General features: G+C 41.2%; 1 protein-coding gene across 6 annotated transcripts in view; it reads right to left on the reverse strand.

Annotated features, from left to right (window-relative positions):
• Positions 1 to 322: 322 nt before the first annotated feature.
• The window catches only part of LOC107218896 (RNA-binding protein Musashi homolog 2), a 137,245-nt gene continuing 116,576 nt past the window's right edge, over positions 323 to 20,991 (reverse strand). For all 6 annotated transcript variants that reach the window (XM_046742571.1, XM_046742570.1, XM_046742568.1 and 3 more), the window contains 2 exons: positions 6,639 to 6,876; positions 323 to 5,718 (listed from right to left, as the gene is read on the reverse strand). In XM_046742571.1, the coding sequence (XP_046598527.1) occupies positions 4,915 to 5,718; positions 6,639 to 6,876 (1,042 nt within the window). In that variant the 3' untranslated portion in view covers positions 323 to 4,914. The remainder of the gene's footprint in view (positions 5,719 to 6,638; positions 6,877 to 20,991) is intronic.

The following is a 20,991-nucleotide window of genomic DNA, read 5'->3' on the forward strand; positions in this document are numbered from 1 at the left end:
ACGAAAACAAAAAAAAAAAATAAAAATAAAATAAAATGGGAAAACAAAAAATAAATAAAAAAAAAAAATACGTCACCCGCCCTCCCTCCCCCCGAACACCCGAAACCATTCTACTTATGTACCAGGCTAGATAAGACTACGCAACGTATACGCACTCACTCGTGAATTCACTCATGCGCATACCGAGACATAAATCGCTCGTTTCTCTTGACTTACGGATATTACGAATTTAGTATAATTTAACTTGAAGTGTTTTCTATTCTTCTTTTTTTTTTTTTTTTTTTTGCACTTTTTGCATTTTTTTTTTTTTTTTTTTTTTTTGGTTTTCACCTCTTTTTTCTTCTTCATCGTCAAAGTATATCATAATATTATATATACTTATACTATACCGAATACTTCCGGATGTCGGAAAAATTAACCGTACAATTAAACAGCCAGCAGAGACAACAGACAGACAGACGGACAAGCACACGTATTCTTATTTGCTTATAACTTATAGCAACTTATCAAGTAACTTATTTACTTAATCAGTTAGTTATTAATTTAATTCCTTAGTTACTTACTTATTTTCATACGCACGCACACGCGTGACGCATTGATCAGTACTTGACGGAAATTAATCACCGTTATACATATACAGGATAATCGTTGATTAACAATCGCTTTTCATGTTCCTTATAAATCTCCACCGTCATTAATCGTTATCTTTACTACCATAATTCACCGTTTCGAATATCTCACGAATCAATTTCGCATCGTCGTCTTATCGTATAGAATTTGTGTTGTCGCGTGTGTCAAATGTGTGTGTTTTTCGTTTCTTACAATTCTTGCTCTCATCCTGTGTTATTTCTTGTCAACCTCTGGGCTATTACAATATTTATTTATGTTTAATTAAAATGTATGTAATAAATGCGACAAGAAACCTCATAATACGTGGTGGTGTGTATGTATATTGTATACCTATACGTATATTATTAAGTTTTTACGATAGAACAAATGTATCATGGGCTGCGGGCGATGCGATATATTACACGTCTCGTTACCGTACCGTTATTGTTAATTATTTCTTTTTTTCTTCGATCCTTTACCGATTTTTCCTTTCATCCAAGTTTTTCTCCGCATTTCTCATTCATCTCTAAAACCTAATAATATTACTACGCGCTTCCGAATCACTTCCAACAGAGCACGCAAATTATTCGTAGTAATTTTTATCGTTAAACATTTATCGTATCGGATATAATGATAGATAGTTAATAATAACCATGTGTATAATACTACCGCCGTTGCCGTCGGCCGCGTCCGCGTCGTCGCGTATTGTCGATGGTAATAAGAAAAACAAATTAGACAAGAAGAAATGTCATTTACGCGTTAGCGGTGGATAATTGATTGATTAATTACAATTATAATTATGTTGCATTATACAATATAATCATCTCACGTATTTATCACTCGCACGTATATCACTATAGATAATTATTACTTATGGTTCAACAGGATAATTCTGTTTCTATTTAATTTTTTTCGCATTTTCATTTTCTTCACTCTCCTTCAAATGTTTAAGCGATATTTATCGTCATCATCATCATCGTCATCGTCATCATCATCATCATCATCATCATCATTATTATTATTATTACTACTATTATTATTATTGTTATAATTATTACTATTATTATTATTGTTGTTATAATTATTATTATTTTTAATTATTGTTAAGTATAGTTGAGTAATCACTTATTGCTCGAAATTTCCATCCGTATTTATTTATTTTTTTCCTGTTTCATCTTTCATCCTTTCGTTTTCAAGTAAGTGTGCTTAATACTTCATTATTCGTCCGTCGCATTATTAAATGCGCCTGCACCCTTTGATACCTCTCTGCATCTCTCTCACCGCTCTTTCTTTCCTGTTTCATTTGCATTTTCAGTTTAGTTTTTCTTTTTCTTTGAAATTAATCTTCTCTTCTTTATTTTTTTTTTGTTTTTTGTTTTTTTTTTTTTTTTTTTATTTAATTTTCTTTAATTTTATATTGGTTTGCTTTGTTTCGTTTGCTTCATCTATGACTCGAGTCTTTTTTCAAATACTTTTAAAACGTTAAATTTGTAACCTTAAATTCTTAACATCACGAGATATCTAATTTATCGTATTTATATATACGCATATTAGCATAATTAATAATTAATTATTTGTTTATACGTGAATATAAATACATACATACAACGCACGCATAACTTTATGTATTTACGTACATATTTGTATTCACTCGCGTATGCATGTACGTATAATTTAAGTAACGACTTACTTACTGAGCTACCCTTATCTTTTCAAAGTACATTATCAATATTATTGTTATATGTAATTTCTTAACCGCTATTTAAGTATTGTTAGCGTCGTTAAAAGTTAAGTATACATACTTCATCCAATTTAAGTGGAGCATCATTTGAGTAGTAAGTAATAGTAGTAAGTAGTAGTAGTAGTAATAGTAGTGGTAGTAGTAGTGGTAGTAGTAGTAGTAGTAGTAGTAGTAGTAATAGCAGTAATAGGAGTAGTAGTATTAGTAGTAGTATTAGTATTAGTAACATTAGTATTGTATTGTATTGTATTACACATATTTACCGTACATGTACGTATTGTATGCATAGTATCTATTGTAGTTTACGAGTCTTATGTAATTGTGGAGAGCAGAGAATATTGTCATTAATCACTCGAATGACTTTTACCATATGTATAAATATCAAAAAATCACGCGCCTGTGATAATAGTTTACGCGAAAACTTTGACAAATCAAAAACCAGAAACAAATACAGTCAATCAATATTTGACAAGCTTCTCCGTACAATAATACCGTGATATATGTATTGCTTGAAAGGTCGTACAAATAACAATGCCGAATTTGGATATGCTAGTATATCAACATTGAAGGGGGGGAAAAAAAAACAACAAATTCTGTAAGAATATATAAACGCGAATTATTTAATTTATACGCGAACGAGTATTGATCGATTTGAGTAACTAACTAGGAACCGAATGCAAACGTGACACGACTGGATTGAGTTTGAATTCATGACAAAAAAAAAAAAAGAAAAAAGTAGACATAGTAAACTAATATAGTAATAATTGTATCAGAGGGTGAAAAGGTGAAAAACAACAACAACTCGATAATGGAAAAATGCGTTCAACCAATAATTATACAATTATTGTTATTATTCATCGAGGCAACCGATCTGAGCGCTACAGTTGGGGGCCATGAACCATAAAATTGCATACAGAGTGATTATCTATCGACAGAATGGTCCGTCGTCTTTAACGCTTTAATGCGCATGCGCTAAAATCCGAGATCAGTTGTTTGCCAGGGCGACCAACCGTAATGAACGTGACCTCAAAAATTTTTCAGATTACGTACATCGCGGCGAGCTGTCATCTGAATTTATGACTGTTGGTCGCCCTGACAAAGCACCGCTATTGAATTTTAGCGCACTCGCATCAAAATACAGTAGCCGAAGGACCATTCTGTCGATAGATAATCGCTCGTTATATACTTGCAAATGTTATACACGTGTGTAAGCTGCCTCGTTGAAAGAAGAATCGATAAAAATTAAAATATATATTAGATGAAAGTAGGATATAAGAAGAAACGGTGTAAAATAGATAATTTTACTATAGGATTACAGTAATAAAATAATTAATCTCTTTCTTTTTTTTCCATTTCTTTCACCCATCGTATTCCTCGTTTGAAAAAAAAGAGGAAGAGAAAAAAAAAAATTCCTAACACCACACACTTGCGATTTTTGGCTTTGATCAAGGATCGTACATGTTATTTTAATAATTATTATTCGTGTGATGATAGAATATGTGTATATTCGTGTGTGTGTGTGTGTGTGTGTGTGTGTGTGTGTTTGTGTTTGTTTGTGTGTGTGTGTGTAACACATATAATATAACGTGTGTGAGATCAAATTATCTTGGATTTTTTTTTATCAATATTCATTCATAACGTTTCTTTTTTTTCAATTTTCACTTTTCTTTTCTCTTTTACTAACCGAAGCCTTGCCTTTTCGACGAGTTTTCTCCGCGACGATAGCGCCCGCTCTCTCTCTTTCTCTCTCTCTCTCTCTCTCTCTCTAACACGCCAATTAAATTTCATTCATTGAATGTACACATTTATCCATGTCTATTCGCTGGGCGAGGTGATCGAGCAGCGTTGATCGAAATGAAGTGCAACCACAAAACAAAAAAGCAAACATATAGCCGAAGAGAGAAAAGAAAAAAAAAGATCCGATCCAAAAGTCGATTTACTCGTGAAGATTACGATGCTATTATCAATGTAGCGAGAAATAAAAATAATACTATAACGCGTCTCGCCTTAACTATGTACCAACTTCAAAGTCAACTTACCACAGAGGTAAAACAGTAGTAATTAGTAATGGTGGGGGTGATGTTGGTGCTGGTTATAGGAATGTCTATGAAAAGCTTGAATCATAAATTTCTGCAACGTTTACGTTGCACTGTACATGGAGGAAGCGGATCACACCAGATCTCATTGTTCCATGAATTCATACGGTAAAAGAACCGGTCAAATCACCGTGAATTTAACCTCGTTGAAAATATTACCTCATCGTAAATCGAATGAACCGAAGAAAGAAGAAAAAATTGTGTAAAAGAGAAAGAGAGAAAGAGAGAGAGAGAGAAAAAGGGAGGGAGAGAGAGAGAGAGGGAGAGATAGAGAAAGAGAAAGAGAGAGAGAGAGCGACTCGGTTACCATTTCGCAAGGTGAAAATATCGGCAAGGTAAAGAAGTTATACAGGGGGTTTCCATCGTTGTTAATTATCAACAACAAATATCCCCGCGTCCCCTACAAGGTCGGTAAGAAGAACCTCGACAGCGGTCGGCGTAGTTTGAACGCGTCCCTCGCGTTTTCCCTTAGACGTACATCCCCATGCCGTACATCGATCCCCAGTCAACTCCCTGGAAACTGGACATGTCGACGTTTGTCAGTGAGTATCCCTGGTAGGGGTTCCCTGGGGCCGCAGGTGCCGTCGGTGTCGCCTGGGGTGCGGGTGCCGGTGGCGGTGCGGTGGCCATGGCCCCCGGTATAGGGTAGGGGGCGTATCTGTAGGCGGAAAGCGCTGGATAGCTGCCGAAAAGCTTTCCGTATCCGGCTACCGCGTTCTGAACTTGGGCCGCGGCCGCGGCCGCCGCAGCGGCCTGAACTTGGGCCTGGGCCTGGGCCGCGACTATCTGGGACGCCACGGGGTGCGGCTGCTGGGGTGCCAGTCGGACCCCGAGGGCGCCGAGGACGACGCGTTTCCCGAGGGCCAGGGCCCCGGGCTGGACCGCCTCCTTGGGCTGGGCCTTCTTGCACTCGACCTTCTTGTTCTTTATCGTGTGAAAGTGTATCTCGCAGACGCGATCGACCACGTCCTCGTTCTCGAAGGTGACGAAGCCGAAGCCCCTGTGCCGCTTCGTCTGCTGGTCCATCAGCATCACCGTCTCCTCGACCTTACCGAACTGGTTGAAGTAGGCCTTCACCTCGTCGCTGCTCGTGTCCTGGCTGACTCCTCCGACGAATATCTTCTTCGTGCGATTCGCCTGCTTGGCACGGTTCTTCGGCGTCGCGTGTTTCGGGTCGATCTTCTTGCCGTCGAGCGTGTGGATCGGGCACTTCAACACCTTGTCGACGCTGCCGGGCTCAGCGAATGTTATGAAACCGAAACCTCGACTCCTCTGTAACACGATATAAGCAAGGGGCGTTTTTTATCATACATGTTTGTGCGGTTACAGGTCAACTCGGAAGCGACGGTGATTACACCGATTCATAGAAATCGATTCCAGGATAAACGATCCTCCGTCCTAGGTTATCAACGCTTACGTACGTTGGGTTGTTCGGAACTAGGAACTACCCGATCACGATTTGTTAAGTACAACGTCCGGTGCGCTTGGAGAGCTGAAGAAATGGTCGCGTGTACAGAGTACAATAATTGTACTTCCGTCACTTCGGAATCGCTCACAATCGATAAAATCAAATATTCAAATTGTGCTGGTACAGGATGAAATTCACTCGTTTTAAATCCCTTTCATCGGTCGAAATATACACGAGAAGAGTTATACAAACCGGGGGGTGGGGGGGTGAAATCACTCGGAATGAATATTGACGAATCTCTTTCTCTACGGTTATCCCGAGGAAATACTTTATCGGTTTTCACTTTACTCCGCTGACTTGGAATAACGATAATCAAAGTTAAGACGTTATTGTAATATTCCAACTAGCACGTATCGTTCTTATACCCGAATCTCATCTGAAACATATCAACTTTCCAAAACGCTAGTAAGATTCATCAGGGTACGTGCGAGGTGACCCCGAAAACTAGAAACACATTTAACCGAAGGATGCCATTTTTGCCTCAGTGTGTACCGAACTTCCATCACGCCTGGGATACGGTTCGAAAAAACAACGAAGAAGGGAGAGTCGGAGGTGATGGTGGTTGACAGAGGAAGACAAAAAGGATCCTTGTACCTTTTTCTTTATAATTATTATTATCACTAGCGAACGTCTGTACATCGAGGTCATAGAAGACGAGCACGTAGGATAGAAATTGCCGCGAACGACGAGGAGGACGAGGATGAGGAGGAGGTGAAGAACTAACCTGTGTAACGGGATCCTTCATGATTAGCACGTCCGTGACAGTGCCGAACATGCCGAAGTATTCTCTGAGCTTCTCGCTGCTCGTTTGCCACGACAAACCCCCGACGAATAGTTTGCCGGGTGCTGGATCGCCGCCGTTCGGCGTGCTTCTTCCCGAGCTTCCTGAATGGCTGCCGTTTATGGGTACCAGGGCATTGTGAAAATCGTGCTCAATCGCACCGTTGGCTTCCATGCCGGCGCTAAAACAAAAATATGGAAATATTCATTCGCCAACTGTTTCTCTCATCCCCCGTTAATCGCACGCGCACGCACGCACACATACATATGTATATATATATATTAATGTATCAATCAGTCATCGTCATCGCACCCCGAACGAAACTCGAACAACCATCTGCAATGAATCACGTTTCTCTCACACGAAATGTGTACACAGTGTCTCGTTTGTTTCAGCTCGCGCCGTTTTACGTTTTGCCGTTCCTTCTCCTCTCGACGATGTCCTTCTTCGTCTGGCACAGGACCATGAGGTCGACCATAGACGTTCAGTAAGTCACGTTTTACGTGTTTCCTCAAAGAACGTGATTGTAAAAAAAATTTAGTCGCATGCAATCGCGATGCGCCGTTGGTGAGTTCAAAGTTTCCTCCACGAATGTTTACAAATTTGAGCTCGCGGTCGTCGGGGGAGGAAATAGCGGAGTCTAGAAGTCTAGTTTTCGAGGAATGGACAAGCAGTCTCCTCATCTGATCCCCGGCATCCCGAGTCAGACTCTCTCCGCATAGATCCGCTCGTCGCTAACGTATCGGGGAAATAGATCTCTATCCGGCCTAGCCAGCCAGGCAGTTCGACTGGGTACGAATCATAACTCCTTTCGCTCCGCGGGGATCGGGAAGGAAGAGGATGAGAAGGAGGAGAGTTTTCAGGTGCGGAACCCTCTCGGTTTTTCGACTTCGTGCAGTAAGAAAATATAAGGGAAGACGAGATGGACGGAATGGGATCTGGAGTGAGAGAGAAATTTATGGACGGGGAGAGCCGAGTTGAACTCTCCGGGAGATACGAGTGCGCGGTTCCCGCGGGAACGACGATTCCCGAGGGTCAGAGGCCGGACGGACGGATGAACGGACCGTGCACCACCGCATCGGCAATTGGGAGAAAAGGCCGACTGGAAACGGGACGACTGCTTCTCGGGGCCGAGAAATAGTATACATATATATATATATAAATAAATATATATATATATATATATATATATATATATATATATACACCTCGTGCCCGGCAAAGTCTGACCCGGGGAAAGTCTCGCACAGGGGGAAAGTTAATATCGTAATTAGGGGTGTTTCTCCCTCGCCGGTAAGGGCGAAAAAATATCGACTGCGTGTTTTGATCTGCTGTCGAAACGAGACGCGTTGTAACGAACTGCTTTTTCTTTCAGGTTAGACAAGTATCAGCGATGGGAAATTCCCTCGAAGCCAAGATTCTTCGATCTCCGAAATCCACGAAATCTCAAGGTAAAGCGAGCAGACGAATAATGTTTAAACTTGACCGACGTTCTTCCACACCGTGGTCGCGATTTATACCGCTGTGCGTCAAAGTTCATCACTCGAACGATGATTCGGGGTACGGGCATAAAATATATACCTTAGGGTTTAAAAGATCGTATACTTCGAGGGGCTTGTACTCAAGGCTTGGAGGAACGAAAAGAAGAAACCGATATGCTAAATTCTAATCACCTGTAATCCACTTTTTAGATAGAATTACCACGAGTATCAAAGAATTAACATACCGTTCGCTCGGTTTCAGTTCGTACAGATTTACTCAGACGGTCGTGATAGTTGATGACTTTTTTGTACTTCAACCCCTTATAAAAGCAATAAAAAAAAATATATATATATACATATCCAGCAATACCTTCTACGAAAAATCAATTTTTCGTATACCGTAGAAGGTTGAAAAACTTTCGCCAACCCTCCGACAAATCGATTAAATTTCAGAAGCTGGATCTTGAGTCTCAATTAACTCAGTTTTAGACGTGACTCGATTGGTAGAGAGAAGAGACTCCGTCATAAAACCCTTCCTGAACACTTCAAGCTCTGACTATGAATACGAACCTCTTGAGTTTCCTCAAAAACTTGGGCTCAAAATGTTTAAAGACCAAGACCCATCAATGCCCAACCGTCAACTCTATGGCGAGGCGACTTACAGTCGCGATTCGATGCGTTGCGTTGCATCGCGGTGCAGTGCAGACTAATAAGATGAGCCGATAGAGGGTAGAATAGATGGACAGCTGAAGAGCTCGGTAGTCCGTGATGATAACTTTGATCCGAAGGAGGCGAAAATTCCCGTACAAAGGGCCATATAGTATATAGAGATGAGTGTAGAGGAAAGGAGAGCGAGAGACGGCGAGATGGGAAAGAGAGGAGAGGGGTCAACGAAGACTCGACTATCCGGCCGATACGACACGAGTAGGTTATATACGTATGGCTATGTTACACGTATAATGCAGCAAGAAGAAGAAAAAGAAGAGAAAATATAAAACTCGCACGTGCTCTGCATTGAGAACGTGCCTATCGAAATTCAGGAACTTTAAACTGCAGAGTACCACGATGATAGTTTGAGTAAAATTTTTGCAAACTCGTATGGAATAGTTCCAACTTGTTATTACACGATGATTGAAGATACTCCAACTTAAGACTTTCATAACCAACGTTGTCTGGGTCGAACACGATAAATTGTTATTTCCACAAAATTGAAAGACAATTACCGATCATCGTATCACAGATTTTGCATATCGAGAATTACAATTCCCATAAGTGATTAAATATAGGAGGATAATATACGAACGAATGAATAAATGTACCCATCGGGTGTATATACGCTGCAGGAAAAAAAAAAAATTAAAAGATTCCTGTAAATTTTATTCAAACTCGTAGAAATCGTACTTCGCTCTAATAATAATTGACGAGTGTGAAAATTGACTCGAGCTTTACTCGACTTGACACCAATTTAGCACGAATACGTATGCATAAAAATTGAATCAAATAAGTTGCCAGTTTTCCACCAAAACATCCGAAACCCTCGACGACGAAAAGTATTCTTCAGGAAAGAAACTTTCAGGATTTTACCTACATTTACACCACACGTCTGCAGATCGATGTATAAAATAAACCTATAACCGCGACATGCGAGTAACCGACGTTGCGTTCTTTTATCAATCTCCATTGCCAACCGCAGGTGTACGTATATGTAGGAAAGGAAAACTGTTGTTCCCGTTGCAGCACAAATGCATACATACATATAGTGCCCCTGTAGAGGAGAATGAACGATAGTTGGAAGTCGTCGACGTCGTTCGTTCGGTCGGCAGGCTGGAGCGGCATCATCGCGGGGGTGGAGGACGAAGGGTGCAGGCGACGGCACACAGCATTGGCCGTATCCCTGTGTGCGGAGAGAGGGAGGGAGAGGGAGAGGGAGAGAGGGAGAGAGAGAGAGAGAGAGAGAGATTGGGAGGGAGAGAGCGAGTCTCTCTCGGTTTTCGTTAGTTCGTTCGTTCGTTCCGCGCGGCGTCGTCTCCCCCGGTGAGAGAGAACGCAGCCGGTGGATCAATACGCCCCGCGCTCTCCGTAAGCCGACGAGGGGTCGTTTCATCCCTCCTTCCCCTCCTCCCCCCTCCTCCTCCTCCTCCTCCTCCTCCTCCCCCCCCCCCTCCTCCCCCTCCTCCCCCCCCTCCTCCCCCTCCTCCTCCTCCTCCTCCCCCCTCCTCCTCCCCCTCCTCCTCCTCCTCCTCCTCCTCCTCCTCCTCCTCCTCCTCCTCCTCCTCCTCCTCCTCCTCCCCCTCCTCCTCCTCCCCCTCCTCCTCCTCCCCTCCTCCTCCCCCTCCACCCCCTCTCATCCCCCGGCGACCAGTTCTTGCCACATCTCTCTCTCTCCCTCTCTCCTTCTACTTCCCCGTATTTCCCACCCCCGCCTGACCCACCTACGTCGTCGCCCAGTCGGTTCGCCACCCCTCGCACACCGGTGGCGAGGGGGAGTTCGGGGGCGGAGGGATGAAGGGAGTTCGGGGCGCGGAGGCGCCGCCGCGCGAGCGACGCAGTGCCGTCGGGACGCTCGACCGAGTCGCTATCTAGACTCTCCCTCGGCTCCGTCACCGTCCGGCGACCGCATCCTCTCTGAAACCTCCTGCGTTACTTTTCACCTACGACATACGCGACCACGTATAAGCCTGCATCGCACACGATACGCGTATTCATTGCGTTACACGTACGCGGTTACACACTGCACGCGTCTCTGGATATATATACATGTATATAAATATATATATATATATATATATATACACATATATATATATGCATGCGCGTGTATATAGATATATACGTGTATATACATATGCATACATATATATACATATATATATATATACGGTGTGTGTACGATAAACGGTGAGAGGGAAGACAAAAAGGATAAAATTCATTGATAAAGAAACAAATAAAAACGGAAAACGATTTTTTTTTCTCCTTCTTGAATCGAAAAGAAGTTGTGTCGCGGAAAAATGGATAACAGGAAGAGGACGAAAATGTGACACAGGATGGAAATTCGTGTCGCACCGGAGGAATTTCATCCCATCTCGTCAACGGATGTTACACGGAGCCGCAGAAACGATGGATCATCATCGTTGTTTCGCAGGGGCCGGGAATATTGTCCTGTCACAGCAGTACACCTTTTCAGAGTTACTGGTGTGGCGGGACATTGTCCTCGACCTCGAGCACACCCGCAAAACTCTCGCTGGATTGCACGGAAATTCACGGAGAACGAAGAAAAATTTCGTCTCGTCTCGTCGTTAGCTGCGGATGAGAAAAGAGACAGGGATTCGAATAAATCGAGAATGATTACATCGAAGGAATTACTAACACACGGATTTTAAATACTCATCTTATCCTATCGAGTCGAGGAAACTGACTAACTAGCTAACAAGATATGCAACAACGACGACGGTAATATTCGATCGCAGTGGTGTCTCGATACCTACTGTATTAATCGGTGAAAAAGAGAATACCAAGAAGAAGGAAATTGTTTGGTGAGATCGCGAGATTAAAATTGCAAAAATATACGTATCGACCAATGTGCAGGTGTTAATTATAATAACCCTAACATTCTGTGTAACGTTTAAATAAACGCATCGGTTTTTCACGCGAGAGAATCGATAAGACGTGAGAAAAAAAAAAAAGAGGAGGGGAAAAGTTTCTGTTACGAAACTGCCAGGGATTAATAGAAAAAATATTTTAAAAAACCGTATAAATAACAAGTAATAATAATACCCGGTAATAAGAGGGTAAAATCAAAATAGAAAAATCGAGACACAACGTGCCGACAAATGAGTGCGAAATAAAGAATTTCATCGTAATTCCCAAAAGAAAAAAAAAATAATTTTAAGAATATTGATAAATCTGAAATTACAACGCGAAACAGAGGGATGAAAATAATAATGATCCCTTATTCGGGAGGGCAACGTGAACGCCGCCACAAGTCGCTTGCAGGGAGCTTCGGAGCTTCAATGGAAATGGTTTCCGGTCGATATAGGCGCGGCTACTGCCCACCTCGTGGTTGCATCGATCACGCACTCAGACACACGCACGCACACACCCAAAAACCCTGCCCGCCTGCAGGTGGTCCTACTCATTTCCCGAATCTCTGGAAAATTTTCACCCACCCCCTCAAGTCGCCTTAAAATCCCCGTGCTCGCTCTCTGCATCGAAAACGGTGAAAAACAAGAAGAAAATAAATAAAAATCGTATCCCCAGCAGCACAATTTTTCACCACCGTACCGCAATGATATATTAAACAACTCGCCGTCGATTATATCAATGAAATATTTTCATCCTACCGATTTTTGCACCATTTTTCTTTCTTTCCTTTTCAAACCTAATTAATCCCCGAATTTCCCGGTACCTACTCGCGTGCCTGTTTCGTACCCCCGTGAGACCCGTTTATGGACCGACTAGCCGCGTACACGTGCGTAATTAAGGGAATACACGTAATGCACGCGATCCAATTTTGCGTAACGATCGATTAATCGACTTGTGTGTGCTTTTCTTTTCTTCTATTTTATTTTACTTTTACCGTGATTATCCCTGGGGCAGTGACATTTTTACACCACCTCGTCAATTATCCCTCACTGCGGGACTGTAGAATGATTTTGACCTTTCGTACGTTAAAACTGTGTGTGTGCGTGTGGGTGTATGTGCGAGAGTCGTGTATATATATATATATACACACACATATCTATATACAAGTACAGATATATCGATGTGGGGAGATGCGCGAAATGTTATAAGAACGTCGATTTCAACCTTTCGTATAATTATTTACCCATCCTCCATTTTGAAACGAACCCCCTGCAATACGTACATAGGTGCTGTAGGTATATGTAAAGAGCGCTCAATTGTCAACGACTCGCGTGCCTTTATACATATATAAACATGTACATATCCCTCGTATAACCCTTACGTAGGTACGTAGGTACTTGGATGCGTATATTTGCTATAGACGCGTACCAACACTAATTGTACCATCCTTCCGACAGCAGCGCGTTGCTGAAAGTGCCGTGACCCTCGGTCTTTTATAATAATACTCGGGGTGAAATTAACGATCGTCTGAGAAGAATAAGGCAGGTATATATCCAGTGAGCGATGAAATATGAATAACTGAGAAATAAGTTGCACGTTATTAAAGTGGGACAAGAAATGACGATTTATACGTGATCGTGCGATTTGAAAATTCAAATGACAAGTAAAAAAAAAAAAATATCGAACAGGAGAGAAAGAATACAGTTACAAAGTGAGATTATACGAGAATTAACCGTATACGAACGTCGTGAAGGGTTAAAGTAAAAAAGTTTCGACACTGAAAACCGCGAGGCTACCGCAGTTACAGAAAGATTCGTTCGGTCGATCGGCGATCGGTGCGTTGCGAATTAAAGGTCGAAGGAAGAGACTCTCCGGAGGTAATGATGGCTATTTATTGGCCGTGGATTAACGGGTTTGGCGCGTCTCGGTGAGCGCGAGACACAGAGAGAGAGAGAAAGAGAGAGAGAAAGCGAAAGAAAAACAGGGGCTGGTTGCATTTGGCAAAATTTCTTCTCTTTTCCTCTCGAGGCCTAGAGTAAGAGAAGGAGAGAGAGAGAGAGAGAGAGAGCGATGGGTGGGGGCGATAAAAAGGGATGGCAAGTTAGAGGGCGCAGCCGCGCGATGGCGCCAGTTCCGCAGGGGCGAAATCCACCCTCCAGACCAATCAGGGCCACCCAGCTGAGCCGCCTTCCAGAATGCCGAAGCCGGGTGGCGCCACCGAATGCGGAGCTTTCGACAAGAGGCAGGCTGAGGCGATACTCTGAGAATCGATACCGCAGCTACGGGGGTAGCAACCCCTGAACGGCTCGAGTAGTCCGGCTCGAATTATCCTCCCGTCGTTATTTGCGGCACGCGAGAAAATACACACGGTTTAACGAAAACGAGGATCAAAAGCTCTGCGGGGCGTTTGTTTGTTCGACGCACGGACGTTATCGACGCGAGTAGGATTTTTTTTTTTTTTTTTCATTTCTTTTTTATTTATTTATTTATTTATTTATTTTTTATTCCCTCAAGTTCTATCATCTAACCTCTGATCATGTACGAAATGCATCGGGGACGTTAAAATTCGGTATCTCGTCAAAGACGACGCGATGTTGCTGAAGCTGACAAAGATGAGGACGAAGATCGATATCGAGATGAAGATGAAGATGAAGATCAAGATCAAGATCAAGATGAAGATAAAGGTGAAGATGAAGATGCTGTCGCTGCTGCTGCGAGGACGACGAACAAACAACGTGAGAGAATTGATATGAAAAACCACAAACTAAAAAGATGTATGATCGATATTCAAACCAAACAAACCACAGCAAAGAGAGAAAGAGAGAGAGAGAGAGAGAGAGCGAGAGAGAGAGAGAGAAAGAGAAATCCCTGAGAAAATGAACATTTTTTATAAAGTGCCTTACACATAGATGTGTAGTTTGTAGTATATATTGTTAGCTATCGACTGTTATGTAGAACCTACTATATCACGATACGTATATTAGGCGTTTAATTATTATTATTATTATTATTATTATGAATATTTGTTACACGTGTATTGATTATATATATATATTATATAACATATATATATATATATATATTTAATACGTATATCGTAGGTATACGGGGTTGTCTTATACTGTATCGTAGATGATTTATATAAGAAGCACATTCGGTTATTTATTGTAGATATATGTATATTCATAAATATACATGTATAGGAATTCACCGCCATTTGATTAGACTGTTTTGGTGATTTTACTCTTTTCTTGTACCTATTTTCCTTCACTCGCATAGGTAATTGTACAATAGATGATATAGATATTAAACGTATAGTTATAGAGAATTTTATTCGTTTTTTTTTCTTCTTCTTATGATCACCGTATAAGTAGTTATCACCGATATAGTTGTTATAGAATGTAATTATTATCATTGTTATTGATGTGTATACGTAGCTTAGTTATACACAGTGTCGATATGTATGTTACATATGTACATGTATTTTTATACCGTTTTTACAATATACGAAAATTATTATCCGAACAACGTTATCGACTTTTCAACGCTCGCGCGATACGCTTTATATGTAATTTACTGTGCAGGAATTGTTCCATAGAATCGATCCGGCGGATCTCGTAAAACAATTCATCAAGATTGTTCGATATGTTATCGTATGTTCTTGAATATACGACGTTTCGCAAATCGCAACTTGACTTCCGGTTACTTATAATGTGGTAAAAACGACGACATATCCCACCCTGCGACTTAACGATCCGTTGCAAATTCAACCAACAATCAATCCGCAGGATTAAGGCTCGTCGCGCACTTTCATTTTTTCCCGTCCAGCCAGGGCGTGGAATAGAAAAAAAAAAAGAAAGAAAAATTAGACGTAAAATAAAAAATGACACAAAACTGGGTAACAAAAGCAAAAGTGTAAAAAAGTTACACGGCGGTAGCCGGAGCTGTATACCGGACGAAATGAGAAATTAATATCGCGCCAGCTCACGGTAAGAAAATATTATAAACCGCAAATTCGTTGCAATTTAAATTACATCCTATTATATTCTACGTCGCGGCGTGTAATTTATTTAGCGAAGCGAGAAACCCGTAACACCGAATACGAAAGACTAATTTTGCAATGAAAATAACAGGTAATAAAATCTTGCGAAATTTTTACGCCAACGTAACACGGATTCGATCTACAACCAGACGTAACTTGCTAAACTGCATCTCGTTAAATGTCCATTACTTTGCAAACATCCGTCACTCCCAGAGTCCCGATCTCAGGCACTTAGCGAGCTTCTGCCGTGGTTCGTTCGAGTAATCATCGCTTATTTCACGACAAAAGTGAACATTCGTCAGCAATTATCAAATTTCATCCCCTCCATAAAATGACGGAATAAACGCCTACAGCTTCGCCATTTCGCAAAATTTGAAATTCGTATGTACAATATTTTTCGAACGAGATTGCGCCGAGTTACCGCTGTGCGTATTGCTCGTTGTGCTCGAGTGCGTAAAATTTTTCCAAATATTCTTTACCGATTCTAGGCCTACCCGACGTCGCGTCAACCGATGACAATTATCCGGTGAATGTCTAGGGTCGTTGCAAGATCGGTGTCACAGACAAGTTTCGATGCAATCGCAGGCCTTTGGTTCCCCGAGTATTCGGCATCGGGCTGATCACTCGGTGTCTTTCTGTGTCCGTCTCTCTCCCCCGTTATTGGATCAATACGTTGGAGGTCCAATTAATCCGCGGGGCGAAGGCCGGAGGAGGGGGAGGATTTCGTATCTCTCGACAGATGGCCGAGAGGAAACACTGCACCACGCTTCGACGAATACGTCGAACAACCAGCCAAGTCAGTCGGTCTCTCTCTCCCTCTCTCGACGGCAGCCCCACTTTTTTTCACATACACCAACGTACGCGCGTGACAATCTCATTTATCAATTAAATTGTTAGGGGCGAACTAAATCACGGATATTCGTGATTGTTGAGAGACGGAGAAGGAAGGGATTAAATTTAGAGAAACAGTTGGGACGGATAGGAATCCGGAAGTTGTCGAATGGAAAAGTGTAGAAGTGATACTGAATTTTTATAACTTTGTATAATTTTTTTAACAAATGTAAATCATTGATCAGATCGTTTCGCGATATTCGCTGGAATCCTAGTTCATTATTTACTGGTTCGTTAGACTTTTATCCGGTTTCCGTTGCATTCCGGGATATTCAGGGATCGGTAATTAGGATCAACTGACGGTAATCGACGAACGTGATTATATGTATACTTCGGTCCCGGTTGTATAAGGTCCGACTGTTGCAGGTTTTTAGGGAAGGATTTTTGGATCTTTCAATATATCGATTTCATATATTCTTTACACCGTATAAATCTCTTTCTCTTTCTCTTTCTCTATCTCTCTGTCATTCCCTCGCTTTGCCACAATCAGATGTTCGAGACCCTCCTTGTGATCGATTGATCTTTGCAAAAATTCTGATAATACACTGCGAATTCCATCAGTATTAGTAATGGTATTAATAACGATATTAATGGTGAAAGAACCGTTGAAAGAATGGAAAGAATTGATATGAGGAAAAGAAAACTTTACCAACATTCGTCCATAATCAGTTTTTCTTCGAAGGTGATACGATGTGATGATAAAAATAATTACAAGTGGCTCCGACCCAAACTAATTGGACGATTATTATCATTGTGATTATTGTTACTATTACTATTACTATTATTATTGCACACGTTTTAGTCTTATTTTGGTTATTATTCTTATTTATATTATTAATACTGCCCCTACATTTTGTGTATTATATAATATGTAGAAAATCTAAGAAAAAATTTTTAAAATCATTGAAGAGCGGTGAGTATAACAAAGTACTAAATATTCACGGAAACGTGGCAGATTCACTCGCGATCAAAGAATTCCGCGATTAGCAGAATACCTTGATACGGTACCAAATAGATTGGTGAATAGTAAAAGCCAAATTTCGAAAGCGCGAATTGCTGAGAATTCTTCGTTATGAAAACAAAAGCAGAGTCAAACTACACTTGTTAATTTTGTTCAACCGTCTGTAAAAAAATATTCAGTTTTTTCAAATACCTGTTATTATACGAAAAGAGAGAAAGAGAGTCAAGAAATTTGAGAAAAGGCAAAAGAATCAGGGACGAGTATTTTCGGCGTGAAAACAAATTCCCCCATAGTTGAAATAGTACATCAGGGTGGAGACAATTGTCCTCAAACAAAATTCCCTGACGTTTCTTTGACTCTTTCCTTCGGCCTTTGGCTTCAAAATCACGGTAAGATTCCTCCGTTTCACATGAATAATTGTAAACTGAGTAATATCATTTCCATAAGTTAGCTTGATTGAATTTACGAGGGATTGCCAAAGTTTTTCTCCCTGGTCCATCACGACTGCCTCACTTTTCCCAATTGTCGAAATTCCACGACTACTACCGATTTTCCCGGCTGTAGCCAACCTGTGTATACATGTATACAAATACGTATATAAATCTTTACATGGCCGCACGTGCGGTTATTGAATTCTTCTGTGTGCTCATTCTATAGCTTTCTTGTCGACGTTTTGCCCCAATTTTTTTTTTTTCTTCTCTTCATTCCGGAAGCAGCAATCTCGTATAACCGAAAGGTCAGATCCGGAGCAGAAGAACTGCACGCATGTATTTCACGTCGAGGCGCGGTCAAATAATTGGATACATAATAAACGATGAAACATCTTGCCGTACAATTATTGTACAACAACGATCTTGTTTCAAATTTAAGTTTCCGAAAATTTTCACCCATGCTTACTTTCGCTCGGGAATTCCCGCGTAGGTATTTCGCGGCAATAAAAGCAACCGTGAATTGGGCGATTTATTACGTGCCACGGGTATATAACATAGCGAGGGATGTGGTTTGAGGGTTGAAAAAAATTTGCGAATCTGAAAATTTAATTACGGCAATTGCGAAATACCAGACGTGAAACGCGTACGGCTGTACGCTGGCGGTTTATCCTCGTGCACACGGTTTTTCCAAGATAAATGATAATGTAAGCGTAGTAAAGCGGGAACGTATACAAGAGACGTGGATGCATATGCTCGACGCGTCACGTGTGTGTAGTAACAAATGTTTAATCGTCTCAGATCCGCGTGTATACGACACGCGCAGCGACTAAATTTATCCAACTGGATGCGTGTGACAAGTTCGCAGCTTTTACGCAAATATATACGCGGAGCTTGCGGAGCTTGCGAAGCCGAAGGGACAAGCTTTGCCGGATATTTACTGACGCGATTTCCGTACTGGGTAGGCATCGTGTAAAAGTTCACCACGTTGCGGAATACTCGCGAATAAAATGCGGAATATTTCCAACTCGAAACTCATGGAGAATGTGATATTCCGAGTTTTTTACACGTTACTCTCATCCGTACGTTGGTTACTACATTTTTTTCTTTCTCTTTTATTTTCAATTTTTGTTATCAGTTTTTACTTCGTTCGCCGATGGGTAAAAACTAAAGCCAACAATACACGCACGCGTAACGTTTCCGCGTAATTTCCCAATGCCGAATGAATATTCAGTGATTCTTTTTTCTTTCATTCTTTCTTTTTCCTCGATGTATGCGGGGCGTTTGGAATTTTCCGATATCAGCGCTCTCGGCGTGTAATTAATATTCGCTTTATACGCGAAAAACTCTGATGGTGCAAAAATTCATCGAGCTTGCAATTTGTTTTTTTTTTTTTTTTTCTTCCCTTCCAATAAGCAGCATGCAAACGGCTGAAAAAAGGCCGAAAAATAACGTTTCAAATTCCTGCAGCAAATACGACGAAGCACGATAATTATCATCGTATCAAATACAAATTTCGTCTCTTTTCTCAATCGATATACGATGTAACACAAAAATGTTGTATCCAACATTTACACGAATAGGACACAAAAATTTGACGACGCGTTAAGTACAGGTGTCACATTCCATCACCCTTTTCATTGAACCAAATGCCGAAAGAGTGATAAAAAAAAAAAAAAAAATGAACTTGCAGGTTGAATTATTTAGTTTACTGTGAAACGGACTGTATAAAATTGAGGTAACATTTCGACGCAGGATGGCGTCGCGGTGCAGGAACAAGACAGAAATTTCCGGATATTCTCGTGGTCGGTTTGTCGTGCAGGTCGCAGTCGGTAGGAAAGAGACGATATACCCGTCTTGTCTCTCTTAGTTCCCTTTCTTACCGACCGACGAAACTACCCTGCCTTAATATTACCAACGACTGTCCACCCTCCCTACAACCGCCCCGTATAATCGTTATTACAACTTCCTATCAAGGCGAGTAACGTAATAGCGATACGTCTGATCAAATATCAACCATTGTCGATTTTAGAGTCGGTTTATAAACATATATAGAGAGAATATAGATCATGATCGAGATGAAAGCAGCGAAAAGTTGTGTACGTGATAAAAAGAATAATAATAGATATTTGCCAATCGTGTGATAGTTGCAATTTTAAAACTAAGCAATAAATCGCATCATAGATAATTTCTGTAAAAAATCGATAGCTACACTGTTGGGAAAAATTCAACTAAACATGATGTCCCAGAGCAGGTTCACTGTAGATTTGTGTTATTCGTTACATTTCTATCGGTTAATGTGAAACAAATTTTTGTAATTCAAGCATTAAAATTGTCACATCCACATTTAATTTGTAATTCAACTGCTTCTTTCTCACTACTAATACATTAAAAAATAGGTCAAATAAATCCGAAAATTTTAACGGACCTGCTGGGACATTTTTTATTCATTCATTTTTAACCGTGTAGAGGGGGTGAAATAGGGTGGTTAAAAAGCCAGGGTAAATAGGAAGGTAAAATTGTCAATCTCCCCGTGAGGCAAATATTGTCGAGACTCGTTCATCAACCCGGTCAAACGGAATTCGCTGACCGATGGCGCGCGGTCAGTCGAAATGAGTTTTCGCAGTTTTAACCAAATATTTCAATTTAGCAACGTACCTATACTAGGTACGTAGGTACGGGATGTGGGGAGAAAAATACAGAGAGGGTGGCTGCCGGTTGCAGATTCGGGGGCGGCGGAGAAGCTGGGCTGCGGTAACGCCCTCGACTAAATTAAATCAGGCGAAAGTCGTTAGTCGTGTAAACGCGTCCCTCCGCGACTCTGCAAACTCGCATGCGTCGTGTAAGAGCGAATTTTCCTCTTACGGTTTCACCGTGCTGTGCATCGGCTGCTTTCTGTCTTTCAGAGTGC

Source organism: Neodiprion lecontei, chromosome 6, assembly GCF_021901455.1.
Source record: "Neodiprion lecontei isolate iyNeoLeco1 chromosome 6, iyNeoLeco1.1, whole genome shotgun sequence".
Taxonomy (NCBI): Eukaryota; Metazoa; Arthropoda; class Insecta; order Hymenoptera; family Diprionidae; genus Neodiprion; species Neodiprion lecontei.